General features: G+C 34.1%; 1 protein-coding gene across 1 annotated transcript; it reads left to right on the top strand.

The window, feature by feature from the left end:
- Positions 1-702: 702 nt before the first annotated feature.
- Positions 703-16,030, top strand: LOC117325172 (chymotrypsinogen A-like). The gene is made up of 7 exons (XM_033881162.1): positions 703-927; positions 5,528-5,770; positions 7,661-7,853; positions 13,125-13,221; positions 13,361-13,535; positions 15,068-15,201; positions 15,636-16,030. The coding sequence occupies exons 1-7, from the start codon at positions 870-872 to the stop codon at positions 15,792-15,794; spliced, it is 1,059 nt and encodes a 352-aa protein (XP_033737053.1). The 5' UTR covers positions 703-869; the 3' UTR covers positions 15,795-16,030.
- The last annotated feature ends 2,925 nt before the right edge of the window (positions 16,031-18,955 follow it).

Here is an 18,955-nt window from a genome sequence, read left to right on the forward strand (position 1 = left end):
GATATGGGCATTATCGGTTTTAAATCATATCATGATGATATAGTACCAGTGTCATTTCATCAAGTACGTGTAAAATTCAATTAGCTCCTACAGTAATAAAAAAATTTTGGAACGCGATTCTAATACACGTAAAGCTGCTGATTACATATCCGGAATTAGATGTGTAAATATTGTCATCGACAGGTTATATATACAGGGAAATAATGATGTAATTTAATGATTGGTGCTGTTTAATCAGACGATTAGCGTTGACGACGTCAGAGGATTTAATAGTAGCAATTACATTGATGTAATTACATTACGGTATTACGTGATACCGAAAGGTCAGCTTATCATGGGTCGACAGCGGAATATAATCCACAGGATTTATTGATGTTTAACCAAGGTACAAAGGGAGATAACCTTTGTAGAAAAGGCAACAGGAAAATATTTCAGAACTTTCATAAAATGCTAAATGTTAATGTAAATGTAGTTTGAGACAGCAAAAGACATATCTGTACAGAAAAAAACACGTGGTTCGTCGTACTTGTCTTACTGACGTCGTGATTATAACAAATGTAATAAATAGTTCTGATATCGTAGGTCAAGTAGAGGTGAGTTTTACTGAGGACAACAATAAATACCTACACCCCTTTGTATCATTCTCAATTACTTTAATGATATAGGGTCGAAACTTCAAATATTGATAAGCCAGCCTCTCATTAAGTTGCTTATCTGATTTGAGCATGTTAAATCAAAGAACATGATTGGGATAGGAATCAAAGTAAAGACATTAACGTTGCTACAACTAGATACAAACGGACAGCAGGGAATGTCCATAGCCTCCTATATAATACAGAGACAACAGTGTACCAGTTACAGAGGAGACAATGGTATCGACACTACTACCCGTGTATCTAACCATCCTGTGTGTCACACACAGCTCAGGTAAAATCACTTATATTTTGATATTGAATCTAAAAAACATTCCGGAAAAAAAATGCAAATAATTGGACATAATATATATAATGTTTTGGGTTGTAATGATGTATACATACATTTATCTGAGATTTTCAAAAAGGAAAAGTTGGTCACGAAGATTGTGTACCTTTCATTGGATAAAATTCAGCAGAAGCGCGCTGGAACAAATCAATGATGTTGTTCATCATGAAAGTTTTACATGATATATGTCCTTCACTCGGCACCAGACAGTTAATAGAAACAGTTAACAGAGCAGGTACAGTTAATAGATATAGTTAACAGAGTAGGTACAGTTAATATATATAGTTAACAGAGTAGGTACAGTTAATAGATATAGTTAACAGAGTAGGTACAGTTAATAGATATAGTTAACAGAGTAGGTACAGTTAATAGATATAGTTAACAGAGTAGGTACAGTTAATATATATAGTTAACAGAGTAGGTACAGTTAATAGATATAGTTAACAGTAGGTACAGTTAATAGATATAGTTAACAGAGTAGGTACAGTTAATAGATATAGTTAACAGAGTAGGTACAGTTAATAGATATAGTTAACAGAGTATAGGTACAGTTAATAGATATAGTTAACAGAGTAGGTACAGTTAATAGATATAGTTAACAGAGTAGGTACAGTTAATAGATATAGTTAACAGAGTAGGTACAGTTAATAGATATAGTTAACAGAGTAGGTACAGTTAATATATATAGTTAACAGAGTAGGTACAGTTAATAGATATAGTTAACAGAGTAGGTACAGTTAATAGATATAGTTAACAGAGTAGGTACAGTTAATAGATATAGTTAACAGAGTAGGTACAGTTAATAGATACAGTTAACAGAGTAGGTACAGTTAATATATATAGTTAACAGAGTAGGTACAGTTAATAGATATAGTTTACAGAGTAGGTACAGTTAATAGATACTGTTAACAGAGTAGGTACAGTTAATAGATATAGTTAACAGAGTAGGTACAGTTAATATATATAGTTAACAAAGTAGGTACAGTTAATAGATACTGTTAACAGAGTAGGTACAGTTAATAGATATAGTTAACAGAGTAGGTACAGTTAATATATATAGTTAACAGAGTAGGTACAGTTAATAGATATAGTTAACAGTAGGTACAGTTAATAGATATAGTTAACAGTAGGTACAGTTAATAGATATAGTTAACAGAGTAGGTACAGTTAATAGATATAGTTAACAGAGTAGGTACAGTTAATAGATATAGTTAACAGAGTAGGTACAGTTAATAGATATAGGTAACAGTAAGTACAGTTAATAGATATAGTTAACAGTAGGTACAGTTAATAGATATAGTTAACAGTAAGTACAGTTAATAGATATAGTTAACAGTAGGTACAGTTAATAGATATAGTTAACAGTAGGTACAGTTAATAGATATAGTTAACAGAGTAGGTACAGTTAATATATATAGTTAACAGAGTAGGTACAGTTAATAGATATAGTTAACAGAGTAGGTACAGTTAATAGATATAGTTTACAGAGTAGGTACAGTTAATATATATAGTTAACAGAGTAGGTACAGTTAATATATATAGTTAACAGAGTAGGTACAGTTAATATATATAGTTTACAGAGTAGGTACAGTTAATAGATATAGTTAACAGAGTAGGTACAGTTAATAGATATAGTTAACAGAGTAGATACAGTTAATAGATATAGTTAACAGAGTAGGTACAGTTAATAGATATAGTTAACAGAGTAGGTACAGTTAATAGATATAGTTAACAGAGTAGGTACAGTTAATAGATACTGTTAACAGAGTAGGTACAGTTAATAGATATAGTTAACAGAGTAGGTACAGTTAATATATATAGTTAACAGTAGGTACAGTTAATAGATATAGTTAACAGAGTAGGTACAGTTAATAGATACTGTTAACAGAGTAGGTACAGTTAATAGATATAGTAAACAGAGTAGGTACAGTTAATAGATATAGTTAACAGAGTAGGTACAGTTAATAGATATAGTTTACAGAGTAGGTACAGTTAATAGATATAGTAAACAGAGTAGGTACAGTTAATAGATATAGTTAACAGAGTAGGTACAGTTAATATATATAGTTAACAGAGTAGGTACAGTTAATAGATATAGTTAACAGAGTAGGTACAGTTAATAGATATAGTTAACAGAGTAGGTACAGTTAATAGATATAGTTAACAGAGTAGGTACAGTTAATAGATACTGTTAACAGAGTAGGTACAGTTAATAGATACTGTTAACAGAGCAGGTACAGTTAATAGATATAGTTAACAGAGTAGGTACAGTTAATAGATATAGTTAACAGAGTAGGTACAGTTAATAGATATAGTTAACAGAGTAGGTACAGTTAATAGATATAGTTAACAGAGTAGGTACAGTTAATAGATATAGTTAACAGAGTAGGTACAGTTAATAGATATAGTTAACAGAGTAGGTACAGTTAATAGATATAGTTAACAGAGTAGGTACAGTTAATAGATACTGTTAACAGAGTAGGTACAGTTAATAGATATAGTTAACAGAGTAGGTACAGTTAATAGATATAGTTAACAGAGTAGGTACAGTTAATAGATATAGTTAACAGAGTAGGTACAGTTAATAGATATAGTTAACAGAGTAGGTACAGTTAATAGATATAGTTAACAGAGTGGGTACAGTTAATAGATATAGTTAACAGAGTAGGTACAGTTAATAGATATAGTTAACAGAGTAGGTACAGTTAATAGATACAGTTAACAGAGTAGGTACAGTTAATAGATATAGTTAACAGAGTAGGTACAGTTAATAGATATAGTTAACAGAGTAGGTACAGTTAATAGATATAGTTAACAGAGTAGGTACAGTTAATAGATATAGTTAACAGAGTAGGTACAGTTAATAGATATAGTTAACAGTGTAGGTACAGTTAATAGATACTGTTAACAGAGTAGGTACAGTTAATAGATATAGTTTACAGAGTAGGTACAGTTAATAGATATAGTTAACAGAGTAGGTACAGTTAATAGATATAGGTAACAGAGTAGGTACAGTTAATAGATATAGTTAACAGAGTAGGTACAGTTAATAGATATAGTTAACAGAGTAGGTACAGTTAATATATGTAGTTAACAGAGTAGGTACAGTTAATATATATAGTTAACAGAGTAGGTACAGTTAATATATATAGTTAACAGAGCAGGTACAGTTAATAGATATAGTTAACAGAGTAGGTACAGTTAATAGATATAGTTAACAGAGTAGGTACAGTTAATAGATATAGTTAACAGAGTATAGGTACAGTTAATATATATAGTTAACAGAGTAGGTACAGTTAATAGATATAGTTAACAGAGTAGGTACAGTTAATAGATATAGTTAACAGAGTAGGTACAGTTAATAGATATAGTTAACAGAGTAGGTACAGTTAATAGATATAGTTAACAGAGTAGGTACAGTTAATAGATATAGTTAACAGAGTAGGTACAGTTAATATATATAGTTAACAGAGTAGGTACAGTTAATAGATATAGTTAACAGAGTAGGTACAGTTAATAGATATAGTTAACAGAGTAGGTACAGTTAATAGATATAGTTAACAGAGTATAGGTACAGTTAATAGATATAGTTAACAGAGTAGGTACAGTTAATATATATAGTTAACAGAGTAGGTACAGTTAATAGATATAGTTAACAGAGTAGGTACAGTTAATAGATATAGTTAACAGAGTAGGTACAGTTAATAGATATAGTTAACAGAGTAGGTACAGTTAATAGATATAGTTAACAGAGTAGGTACAGTTAATAGATATAGTTAACAGAGTAGGTACAGTTAATAGATATAGTTAACAGAGTAGGTACAGTTAATAGATATAGTTAACAGAGTAGGTACAGTTAATAAATATAGTTAACAGAGTAGGTACAGTTAATAGATATAGTTAACAGAATAGGTACAGTTAATAGATATAGTTAACAGAGCAGGTACAGTTAATAGATATAGTTAACAGAGTAGGTACAGTTAATAAATATAGTTAACAGAGTAGGTGTAGTTAATAGATATAGTTAACAGAGTAGGTACAGTTAATAGATACTGTTAACAGAGTAGGTACAGTTAATAGATACTGTTAACAGAGTAGGTACAGTTAATATAAACTGGTTAATATCACATCCATCAGTAAAGCCATAAAGGTTTCAGTAATCTGATATGATATACATCTTTTTGAATTATTTGTAAAAAATGGAATTCATTGTGATCACATTATGCTATTTCTCCATTTATATATTATGTCCTGTGGAGGGGGCCTTAGTAATGTTGTGATAACTTGTGCCTCATCCTTTATGCTTTTCAAGGTAATGTTGAAATCGAGAAGTAGAACTAGAATATATTTTAACTTGATTGATAATCTTTAAAACAGACCTTGTCATTTTAAGAATTAATGTTTTTAAGTTGACTACACAGAGTAACCAGTAATCTATTTCAACACAGTGTTGGAAAGTAAAAAGAAAATGTTTACAATCTTTTCACCAATTACCTATATTTAGAATTTGAAACTGATTGGTAATTACTAAATTGTACCCTACAAGGTATCAGTGTCGCACATCGTTTACAATCATGTACGGCATCCGGAGGTCAATGTACCAGGGCCACACAGTGTGAGGGACAGGTATTGGACCATACAACAGGCTGTAGGAAGAGGGATGTGTGTTGTGTAATACCTCCGGAGTCCGTGGACACTCCCTCAGGACACGCCGAGAATATCGAACCTACAGGAGAGGAACACACAGGTAGTGTGGAGCCTAACGGAGAGGTTGATCTACCTCATCCAGGTGAGCAGATGTTAAAAAATAATTTATTACATGTAAAAGGAACAAAAACATAATTACTATAATTAAACGAGTTTTATTTAGTTTAAACTGTGTTTTATTTGTCAATTTCCAATTAACAATATAAATACAACATATAACTGATACAAAACGGAACCAGGAACAAGTGTCAAGACAATCTGACACCTATATATATATTGGTTGACGTTATATAACAGCATAGACATGATAAAATACAACATACTGACAGTATTGTGAAAACATCTCATTTCTTCATCAGTAACATACCAGCGTGGATTCTAGTCACCAATACTACACCAGAGTACTGCATATCAAATAAGCACAATCAGTATAGGTTTTCTACGTAAAAAATGTCTTGACGGTTCCTTGAACACTTAATCCTACGGACACATGTATATTATGGTTAGAATTAAAGTTTAAGATCAATAAAGATAATAGTCTGTCCGCTTATTCGCCAAAAATAAATATTGTAGGGAAGTCATATTCAAAATCTGAAAATCATTTTAGATGTGATGAACTAGATGTTTTCATTTTATTTGGCAAAAGCATGACCGGTAATATTCAAAAGGGGATTGTCCGTAACTACCAATGGGGATTGTCTGTAACTACCAAACGGGATTGTCTGTAACTACCAAAGGGGATTGTCTGTAACTACCAAAGGGGATTGTCTGTAACTACCAAACGGGATTGTCTATAACTACCAAACGGGATTGTCTGTAACTACCAAAGGGGATTGTCTATAACTACCAAAGGGGATTGTCTATAACCATCAACCGGGATTGTCTGTAACTACCAATGGGGATTGTCTGTAACAACCAAAGGGGATTGTCTGTAACTACCAAAGGGGATTGTCTGTAACTACCAAACGGGATTGTCTGTAACTACCAAAGGGGATTGTCTGTAACTACCAAAGGGGATTGTCTGTAACTACCAAAGGGGATTGTCTGTAACTACCAAAGGGGATTGTCTGTAACTACCAAACGGGATTGTCTGTAACTACCAAAGGGGATTGTCTGTAACTACCAAAGGGGGTTGTCTATAACTACCAAAGGGGGTTGTCTTTTAATCAGGCTACACCAGTTGGGGTCGCATTGATAACGTGTTTTTCTGTAGTTGGCTGTGTGGATTAGAAGCAATAATATAATATATATTTCACGACTGCTGACAATTCTGAAGGGTAACGATATGGGGAAAATGCTTTGTTGTTGGCGATCACATCTACTATAATAACTACGAGTTAAAAGTTTATAGGAAAATATAAAAATTAGCATACGCGTATTTTACTATACTATGTTTGAAAAGGATAGTTAATACTTGAGATCAGTATATTTTATGATTTCAAGGTGTGTATGCTCTGATTTCAAAAGTCAATAAACAGATTCTGCTGATCAGTGTGATGAACTTACGATAAAATGTCCTCCTTTGTTCACGCCTGTATTAGATAAACCGGAAGTAGTAATAGGCATGATATACTTGACAAACGAAGGTAATGTCCTCACCAATCAGTGAAGCATTTGTAAAAAAAAATTTACAAAAACACACCCAACTCAAATGTTTATATTTTATCTAATATGGGACAATTATAGAATAAAAACTTGTGAAGTATATTTTCTTCAATAAGTATGACTAATATAAAGGTATTGGGCAAAGCCTGCATAAGCCTTCTCCATAGAACTTCGGTATGGGGTACAGTCCTTGAAATTATCAAACAAACATATAAAGACTACATAAAGTGTGTCTCAAAGTCCTAACTAGACCAGACATACAATACATATTAAACGTCTCCATGTCCTCACCAAACCAGATCCCGATTGTCTGCTCACCTGTTGAATACACATTTATAAATAAATATTCCGTTTGTTTTCCTGTCAGGAACCTCCCAGTGTGGAAAGATCACAATTTACCCCCCTACAGTCGACCCTCGGCTTCGGATCGTGGGTGGTCAGTCGGCCTTGGAAGGCGAGTGGCCATGGCAGGTGTCATTCCATGACATCACGGGTCATTTTTGTGGTGGAAGTCTCATCAGTGATCAGTGGGTCATCACGGCTGCTCATTGTCTCCAGAGGTAAGTGTCCTCAATACTGATTGTCTTCAGAGGTAAATGTCCTAAACACTCATTGTCTCCAGAGGTAAGTGTCCTCAACACTCATTGTCTCCAGAGGTAAATGTCCTCAACACTCATTGTCTCCAGAGGTAAATGTCCTCAACAGTCATTGTCTCCAGAGGTAAATGTCCTCAACACTCATTATCTTCAGAGGTAAATGTCCTCAACACTCATTGTCTCCAGAGGTAAATGTCCTCAACACTCATTGTCTCCAGAGGTAAGTGTCCTCAACACTCATTGTCTCCAGAGGTAAATGTCCTCAACACTCATTGTCTCCAGAGGTAAATGTCCCCAACACTCATTGTCTCCAGAGGTAAATGTCCCCAACACTCATTGTCTCCAGAGGTAAATGTCCTCAACACTCATTGTCTCCAGAGGTAAATGTCCTCAACACTCATTGTCTCCAGAGGTAAATGTCCTCAACACTCATTGTCTCCAGAGGTAAATGTCCTCAACATTCATTGTCTCCAGAGGTAAATGTCCTCAACACTCATTGTCTCCAGAGGTAAATGTCCTCAACACTCATTGTCTCCAGAGGTAAATGTCCTCAACACTCATTGTCTCCAGAGGTAAATACCCCCAACACCCATTGTCTCCAGAGGTAAATGTCCCCAACACTCATTGTCTCCAGAGGTAAATGTCCTCAACACCATTGTCCCCAGAGGTTAATGTCCTCAACACCATTGTCCCCAGAGGTAAATGTCCTCAACACTCATTGTCTCCAGAAGTAAATGTCCTCAACACTCATTGTCTCCAGAGGTTAATGTCCTCAACACCATTGTCCCCAGAGGTAAATGTCCTCAACACTCATTGTCTCCAGAGGTAAATGTCCTCAACACTCATTGTCTCCAGAGGTAAATGTTCTCAACACTCATTGTCTCCAGAGGTAAATGTCCTCAACACTCATTGTCTCCAGAAGTAAATGTCCTCAACACTCATTGTCTCCTGAAGTAAATGTCCTCAACACTCATTGTCTCCAGAGGTAAATGTTCTCAATGCTCATTGTCTCCAGAGGTAAATGTCCTCAACACTCATAAATGTAGATATGACGTTTCACATATAACTCTTATTGAGTGGTAATTTTAGATGAAGATATCCAGATTGATTCTTATAATGCTCATCGTAAAGATAGACTTACTGGCTTTGGAGGAGGTGTAATGATATATTATAAAAATACAGTTAAAACTTCTAGAAGAAGGGATTTAGAAAGGGATGGTCTTGAGCTAATATGGTTAGAGGTTTCAATTGAACATCATAAATTCCTACTATGCTGTATATATAGGCCTGAATCAAGAGTAGAATACTGGAATAATTTAGATGAGAATCTAGAGTTAGCTAGCGACACTAACCTAGATATTATAATCACTGGTGACATTAATGTTGACACACTTACAATGCAACCCACATCTCACTTTGCTCGACTATTGGCAAAATTTAATTTGAATTGTATGAATACCCAACCTACTAGAATTACTGAAAATACCTCAACAGCCATTGATGTAGTTTTAACAAACAACTGCAATTTAATTAAAAGTATAACTGTTGACACACCTTTTTGTAGTGACCATTCCCCAATATTCTTCCAAATATCATATACTACTACTAAATATACATGTTATAATAAAACTATCTGGCGTTATGATGAAGCCGACTATGAATCTATTAATAACATAATAAATGATATTGACTGGCACTTACTAGACAATAACTTGAATGTTCATGATTTTAATCAATATCTTGTTGATGTTATAGCAGAACTAGTTGATAATTACATACCACATAAAACAGTACTAATAAGGCCACGAGATAAACCCTGGATGACAAACACTATAAGGCTAGAAATGAGACGTAGGAATAGAAAACATAAAAAAGCTAAAAACACCAATAACCCACAACACTGGCTTGAGTATAAACAATCAAGAAATTATGTTATTGATCTGGTTCGTAATGCAAAAAATGACTATTTTAAGCACTTACAAACTTCTTTATCTAATAAGTCAATACCTCCCAATAAATGGTGGAAAATTGCTAGGTCAGTCACTGGAATTAACAATAAACAATCTCAAATACCACCACTTACACATAACCACAGAACAGTACATCATCCAACTGAGAAAGCTGAGATACTTAATAATTATTTTACTTCTATCGCAAACTCTTCTGATAATCTGCAAAATCTTGATACTTCCAGTAATGATGAAAATCACACACCTTTTATACTTGATAATATATATGTATCTGAACAGGATGTGGAAGATCAAGTAACTTTGTTAAATGTAAATAAACCATCTGGTCCAGATGGAATTATACCAAAGGTTGTGAAAAATCTCAAGTCAAGTATTATCCTACCTTTACAATTACTTATTAATAAAACCTTACAGACTGGGGAAATACCAGATAACTGGAAAATGGCAAATGTTAATGCAATTTATAAGGGTAATGGCACCCGAAATGAACCAACTAATTATAGACCAATATCAATTACCAATTGCTTTAGTAAACTATGTGAAAAGATAATATTTAAATATTTGTACAATTTTGTCAAACAACATAATATCATTTCAAATCATCAATCTGGCTTTACACCAAAAGATTCTACTGTAAATCAACTGTTGTCTATTTATCATACTATCACTAGTAATTTAGATATAGGAAATGAGTTACAATTTATATTTTGTGATATAAGCAAAGCATTTGATAGAGTTTGGCATGAGGGGCTATTGTATAAACTAAACAAATGTGGAATTACAGGGAAATTATTGGAATAGTTTCGGAATTATTTAAAGGATAGAAAACAAAGAGTCATTACTGAAGGACATTACTCTCCTTTCCGTACTGTCAATGCAGGGGTTCCTCAGGGTTCAGTACTGGGTCCTCTGTTATTTCTTATTTATATAAATGACATAACTAATGATGTTAATAATTCTATAAAACTGTTTGCAGATGATACATCATTATTTGCCATTATTGATAATCATAATAAAATTATTGCTACTGACTTGCTAAATGAAGATCTACAAACTATCAATATTTGGGCAAAACAATGGGATGTTATATTTAACCCCTCAAAAACTAAATCAGTTTTATTTACCAGAAAAAGAAATACTGTACACTTACCACTATTTTTTGCTGACACAGCAATAGAAAATAATGACTCACATAGTCACCTTGGTGTTTTATTTTCAGCTGATGGTACATGGAATAATCATATTCACAATATCTACCAAAAAGCCTGTAAACGTCTTAATATTTTGAAATATCTTAAATATAAAATTGATAGAAGCTCACTTACTACTATTTTTACTGCTTTTATTAGGCCTATACTTGATTATGCTGATGTGATCTGGGATAATTGCTCTCAGCAATGTAAAAATTTATTAGAATCGATTCAAATTGAAGCTGCTCGTATTATAACTGGCCTACGTAGGGGAACCTCACATGAAAAATTGTATAATGAGCTAGGATGGGAAACATTGGAGTCCAGACGGAAGAAACATAAATATCTGCTGATGTACAAAATAATACACAATGATACACCTTCCTATCTTACTGAGATTGTAAACGTTTTTAAAAATAATATTGATGAACAGAACTACCCTTTAAGAACCATCAGGGCTTTCAACCCACCACTATGTCACTCTGAAAATTATTTTCATAGTTTTTTTCCCTCCATGGTACGAGAGTTTAATGACCTTGATTTTGATACATTAAATGCACCAACCATTTCAAAATTTCGAAACTTGATATCGGCGGGTAATGATATTAGAAATACTACTTCCTCAATCTTTAAATATAAAGGAAATAGAAATGAAAACATACTTTTGTGTCAGTTGAGAAATGTAGCAAGCCAATTAAATTATGATCTTTATAAAGACCACCTGATAGAATCGCCTGTTTGTAGTTGTGGATTTGGACTTGAAACTTCATATCATTTTTTCTTTTTATGCCCTAACTATATTGTGCATAGAGATACTCTAATAAATTCTTTACGTAAGCAGGAATATTTTCATATTGATATACTCCTAAATGGCTCTGACAGTTACAGTGATGATATAAACACTCATATCTTTGATAATGTAATTAGATATATTAAAAATACAAATAGACTATTACATTAGTCATTAAGTCAAAAGTCGGGGTCTGACTCAAGTCTTTAGTACTGGAAGTCTATTATATGTCTATTAGTTGGTCCTAAGGGTAAAGGTCAGCCTAAACCAGTGTAACTTAGGAATTAGTGGTTCATTAGTACATGTATATTTTTTATCAAATTAAGATCTTAGTAAAAATGTATTTGTCATTTATCCTTGTATAGTTGATGAGATATTATGAACATCTTAAAAAATTTTGTTCATGTCTGTGCAGTTTTGCGCAAGAATCTGTGTAGGTGACCCTGTTTTGGATGAGTAATACTAAACCATTTAATACTCTGAGTTTATAATTACCGTAATTATTCTAAGCTGGAAAGAAAAAGTTAAAAACACATATATGTGCATAGTGTCTGCCTGGGCTGGGGGGCAGGTGTGTATTCAGCCATGAGTGGATGACTACTGGGTGTAAGCACCTCACGGACATTTTTGTCGGAAACTCTTGGTTTGACTAGGCACCTGCCTCCCATCCATGCAGATAACATTGCAATATCAAACAAATCTATAAATTCTAATCATAATAGTAATGGAAAACCCACTGTTTATATACATAGAGTATTTGAATTTCTTTCCCCTGTACATATACATGTATAACATGTGCGAGTGTGTGTGAGTGTGTGTGTGTGTGTGTGTGTGTAATACTATATATTACTCTACATTGTATGCTATTAATACCGGATGTTTTTATTTTGTTAATATTATTATAATACGGAGAGAACTTAAAATAGGCTTAAGCCTGATGTTCAATCCAATTGTTTTTTTTTAAAACAATAAAATTTGTTGAAATGAAAATTGAGTGGTACCCTATCACCTCGACAGACTTCTGCATGGTAATCTTACAATTATTGTTTCCATCGACATTTTAGAACGCTGCCAATTTAGTTTGAAATATGATCTCAGCTTATGAAGATTTGATATAACAATGACATGTTTAAAATCTGCGTAATTAACTGATAATCATAACAAGTACTTGTACAAGAGTAGAATTTCCACGGAAATGATATGTACTCCTGTTCCATTGGACACATTGCATTTTCTGTGTTGCTATATATTATAATAGACACAATATCTAATATTATTATGTCAGACACACGCCAGCAGAGGTGACGATCTACCTAGGGGAACATCATCTTGATTACGTCACTGGAAACGAAAACAAAATGGCCATCGCTGAGTGGATAGTGGTACGTATTAGCATACCTGGATTTTTTTTTTTATTTGAAAACACTGTTGAATGTGTAATATTGATATTACAGTGTATCATCGTGACAGCCTTTATCAAATGACATGTAAACCATTAATTATGACATTTGATTTACCAAGCACCCGACATACGCACCATCGCAAAGAGGAACACCAAACGATATAGCCCTGGTCAAACTGGACAGAACGGTGGACATAACAGGACATTACGTTCGGGCTGCATGTTTACCAGGGACAATGGATGTGTTTGACGGAACTGACCACTGTGTCATAAGCGGCTGGGGCAGCACCATGGGTAAGGGGTAACACCATGGGTAAGGGGTAACACCATGGGTAAGGGGTAACATAATGGGTAAGGGGTAACATCATGGGTAAGGGGCAACATCATGGGTAAGGGGTAACACAATGGGTAAGGGGTAACATCATGGGTAAGGGGCAACATAATGGGTAAGGTGTAACACCATGGGTAAGGGGTAACACAATGGGTAAGGGGTAACACAATGGGTAAGGGGTAACATCATGGGTAAGGGGTAACACCATGGGTAAGGGGTAACATCATGGGTAAGGGGCAACATAATAGGTAAGGGGTAACACCATGGGTAAGGGGTAACACCATGGGTAAGGGGTATTATCATGGGTAAGGGGTAACACCATGGGTAAGGGGCAACACCATGGGTGAGGGGTAATATCATGGGTGAGGGGTAACACCATAGGTAAGGGGTAATATCATGGGTAAGGGGTAATATCATGGGTAAGGGGTAATATCAAGGGTGAGGGGTAACACCATAGGTAAGGGGTAATATCATGGGTGAGGGGTAATATCAAGGGTGAGGGGTAACATAATGGGTAAGGGGTAACACCAAGGGTAAGGGGTAACATAATGGGTAAGGGGTAATATCATGGGTGAGGGGTAACACCATGGGTAAGGGGTAACATAATGGGTAAGGGGTAACATAATGGGTAAGGGGTAACATAATGGGTAAGGGGTAACACCATGGGTAAGGGGTAACATAATGGGTGAGGGGTAATATCATGGGTGAGGGGTAACACCGTGGGTGAGGGCAGCATAATAGATAAGGGGTAACATCATGGGTAAGGGTACATAATTGTCAGGGTAACATCATGGTAATGGGCAACACCATATGTAAAGGACAACACTATTGATAAGTGACACCATCATGGTAAGGGCCAACATCCTGGGTAAGGGACAAAAGTCATTGGTAAGGGACAACACTGCGGGTGAGGGATAACACCTTTTGGTACAATTTCAGAATTAGAAACTGCAGCATAAAAGTGTTTCGCAGTCCTTCTAAAGGTGTTCCGTAGTCCTTGGACTTGTCAGTGATGTAAGGGACATTCTAAAGGTGTTCCGTAGTCCTTGGACTTGTCAGTGATGTAAGGGACATTCTAAAGGTGTTCCGCAGTCCTTGGATTTGTCAGTGATGTTAGGGACATTCTAAAGGTGTTCCGTAGTCCTTGGACTAGTCAGTGATGTTAGGGACATTCTAAAGGTGTTCCGTAGTCCTTGGACTTGTCAGTGATGTAAGGGACATTCTAAAGGTGTTCCGTAGTCCTTGGACTTGTCAGTGATGTTAGGGACATTCTAAAGGTGTTCCGTAGTCCTTGGACTTGTCAGTGATGTTAGGGACATTCTAAAGGTGTTCCGTAGTCCTTGGACTCATCAGTGATGTCAGGGTTGTTAACTCTATGACTAATTCTCTGTGTACTTTTTGAAGCGTCACCATGTAAATATATATTGGCCTCGTCTTATCATTATTGATAAGAACAGCTTTACAATTCGGTAAACTTGCACTTACTTCGTGACAGGGACTGCTGATGGTAAATACCTACAACACATCGCGGTGCCCATCACACCGACACAGGCCTGTAACGACAGCTGGAACGGTGTTATCGACGACCGACAAATCTGTGTGGGGCACGGAGACGTCGGCGCATGTGGAGTAAGGCTTCCCAGATTCTTTATTGCGATGACTTAAAGCGGCAAACTGATTTCTAAAAAAACATTTTAATTATCTATGTATACATATTTTTAGTTTTTATTTAAGCCAATCAAATATGATAAAATGTAATATTTACTTTCAAGCAATGCTGAATATATCATAGCAAAAGCTAACATTTCATCAATTACCGATTGATTGAAAACTTATAAATGTGCTTATTAATTTATCTTCAATCATATTTGAAAACTAAATATAAACTCAAATACTTTTTTACTTAATGTTATTCAGCGAGCTTGACATTTAAATATATGACCAAATATATTTCTATCAACATAAAACGAAATCCGTGTGTATTTTCGCCCGATAATCTGATTAACTTTAATGTATATGTCGTTTGCTAACATGCTGACAATGAATTCGTTATTTGATTACAGGGTGATTCCGGGGGACCTCTTGTCTGTCTCCGAGATGAGCATTATATTCTGGCCGGCGTGACATCATGGGGGTCATTCTCGTGCCAACATTACGGTTACCCCAATATCTACACCCGAGTCACATCTTATATAGAGTGGATCAATTCTGTTATCAACTAGGTAAACAATAAATACCATGCTTCCTGAGACAATTGGTCCAGGTGTAGGAGAGATAGAACCTGTGTAATTGTGTATATTGTAACTACCTAAGTAGGCGTGATTTAACAGTATTTATTGTTATTATCGTGAATCATTCAATTAAGTTGTTTGAATATAAATGTTATAGGACTTACGATAATCACGTCCAGTTTTCAGGAGAGCGATCTCAAGTTGAATAAATGATCTTAAAAAACACGGAACATTGTTTTGTTTTCACTGTCATCATTATAATTAAGGATATATCGATGGTTGTTTTCACTGTCATCATTATAATTAAGGATATATCGATGGTTGTTTTCACTGTCATCATTATAATTAAGGATATATCGATGGTTGTTTTCACTGTCATCATTATAATTAGGGATATATCGATGGTTGTTTTCCGCCAAACTCAGTATCGTACCGATGATAATACCTACCGATTTCCAACATACAAAAATCGTACGTCTTGCCAAATATTCAAGGTAAAAGAAAGTTCCGTGCGTTTTCCATTACTCATGATACAGTTATCTGTATATTAATCAAAACATTCATATTTTGCGAGGAAATATCGCAGTTCCTATGCATCTATCAAAATTAGAACACATGAATCTTGTTTAACTGATTGTTACCCTAGTTTTTCATGTTTTAACTGATTGTTACCCTAGTTGTTCATGTTTTAACTGATTGTTACCCTAGTTGTTCATGTTTTAACTGATTGTTACCCTAGATTTTCATGTTTTAACTGATTGTTACCCTAGTTGTTCATGTTTTAACTGATTGTTACCCTAGTTTTTCATGTTTTAACCGATTGTTACCCTAGTTGTTTTAACTGATTGTTACCCTAGTTGTTCATGTTTTAACTGATTGTTACCCTAGTTGTTCATGTTTTAACTGATTGTTACCCTAGTTGTTCATGTTTTAACTGATTGTTACCCTAGATTTTCATGTTTTAACTGATTGTTACCCTAGATTTTCATGTTTTAACTGATTGTTACCCTAGTTGTTCATGTTTTAACTGATTGTTACCCTAGTTGTTCATGTTTTAACTGATTGTTACCCTAGATTTTCATGTTTTAACTGATTGTTACCCTAGTTGTTCATGTTTTAACTGATTGTTACCCTAGTTTTTCATGTTTTAACCGATTGTTACCCTAGTTGTTTTAACTGATTGTTACCCTAGTTGTTCATGTTTTAACTGATTGTTACCCTAGTTGTTCATGTTTTAACTGATTGTTACCCTAGTTTTTCATGTTTTAACTGATTGTTACCCTAGTTGTTCATGTTTTAACTGATTGTTACCCTAGTTGTTCATGTTTTAACGGATTGTTAACCTAGTTGTTCATGTTTTAACGGATTGTTACCCTAGTTTTTCATGTTTTAACTGATTGTTACCCTAGTTTTTCATGTTTTAAATGACCGTTAACCTAGTTGTTCATGTTTTAACGGATTGTTACCCTAGTTTTTCATGTTTTAACTGATTGTTACCTTAGTTGTTCATGTTTTAACTGATTGTTACCCTAGTTGTTCATGTTTTAACTGATTGTTACCCTAGTTGTTCATGTTTTAACTGATTGTTAACCTAGTTGTTCATGTTTTAACTGATTGTTACCCTAGTTGTTAATGTTTTAACTGATTGTTACCCTAGTTTTTCATGTTTTAACTGATTGTTACCCTAGATTTTCATGTTTTAACTGATTGTTACCCTAGTTGTTCATGTTTTAACTGATTGTTACCCTAGTTGTTCATGTTTTAACTGATTGTTACCCTAGTTGTTCATGTTTTAACTGATTGTTACCCTAGTTTTTCATGTTTTAACTGATTGTTACCCTAGATTTTCATGTTTTAACTGATTGTTACCCTAGTTGTTCATGTTTTAACTGATTGTTACCCTAGTTTTTCATGTTTTAACTGATTGTTACCCTAGATTTTCATGTTTTAACTGATTGTTACCCTAGATTTTCATGTTTTAACTGATTGTTAACCTAGTTGTTCATGTTTTAACTGATTGTTACCCTAGTTGTTCATGTTTTAACTGATTGTTACCCTAGTTTTTCATGTTTTAACTGATTGTTACCCTAGTTTTTCATGTTTTAACTGATTGTTACCCTAGATTTTCATGTTTTAACTGATTGTTACCCTAGTTGTTCATGTTTTAACTGATTGTTACCCTAGTTTTTCATGTTTTAACTGATTGTTACCCTAGTTGTTCATGTTTTAACTGATTGTTACCCTAGTTTTTCATGTTTTAACTGATTGTTACCCTAGTTTTTCATGTTTTAACTGATTGTTACCCTAGATTTTCATGTTTTAACTGATTGTTACCCTAGTTTTTCATGTTTTAACTGATTGTTACCCTAGTTTTTCATGTTTTAACTGATTGTTACCCTAGATTTTCATGTTTTAACTGATTGTTACCCTAGTTGTTCATGTTTTAACTGATTGTTACCCTAGTTTTTCATGTTTTAACTGATTGTTACCCTAGTTGTTCATGTTTTAACTGATTGTTACCCTAGTTTTTCATGTTTTAACTGATTGTTACCCTAGTTTTTCATGTTTTAACTGATTGTTACCCTAGATTTTCATGTTTTAACTGATTGTTACCCTAGATTTTCATGTTTTAACTGATTGTTACCCTAGTTGTTCAATCATTGTAGGGTTGATATCACATCTTTGCTTTAAAGTTGGTAAGTCAAAATCGTGCAATAACTGTTTTTAAACCAACCGATTATATCGTTTATCTTATAACAGATAATATGACTCGTAGACGTGATTTATTTACCAAATATAGTTATTTAGCATTGAAAATTAATCAACTTGTAACAGAAGTTAATTTACCGCGTTTTACAAAGCGAATATATATATAAATTTATTCAATTAAGGTATTTCACACATGTGCTTTGAAGGATAATGACAATACATGTGTAAATTAAGAGGATTTAAAGAAATACAAATGTATTAATAAAATATAGTCAATTATATGTCTCCTATGACTGACTACAGGGTCCCGTCGCGGTATATAATAATTAAGACATTAGTTGGGTTGCTTGAGTGATACCGGCATGTCTAGTATAATACACCTACAGAACGGTCACAAACACATTTTATCTTGTTAGCTTGATAAAATTCCTGAAAATAATATT

Source organism: Pecten maximus, chromosome 4 (genome assembly GCF_902652985.1).
Source record: "Pecten maximus chromosome 4, xPecMax1.1, whole genome shotgun sequence".
NCBI lineage: Eukaryota > Metazoa > Mollusca > Bivalvia > Pectinida > Pectinidae > Pecten > Pecten maximus.

What these genes read in the sequence shown, in the direction of transcription:
- LOC117325172 (XM_033881162.1), top strand. Translation starts at nt 870, where the DNA reads ATGGTATCGACACTACTACCCGTGTATCTAACCATCCTGTGTGTCACA. An exon ending in GTGTGTCACACACAGCTCAG is followed by an intron (nt 928 to 5,527) that starts GTAAAATCACTT and finishes GTACCCTACAAG; the next exon opens with GTATCAGTGTCGCACATCGT. An exon ending in GAGACGTCGGCGCATGTGGA is followed by an intron (nt 15,202 to 15,635) that starts GTAAGGCTTCCC and finishes ATTTGATTACAG; the next exon opens with GGTGATTCCGGGGGACCTCT.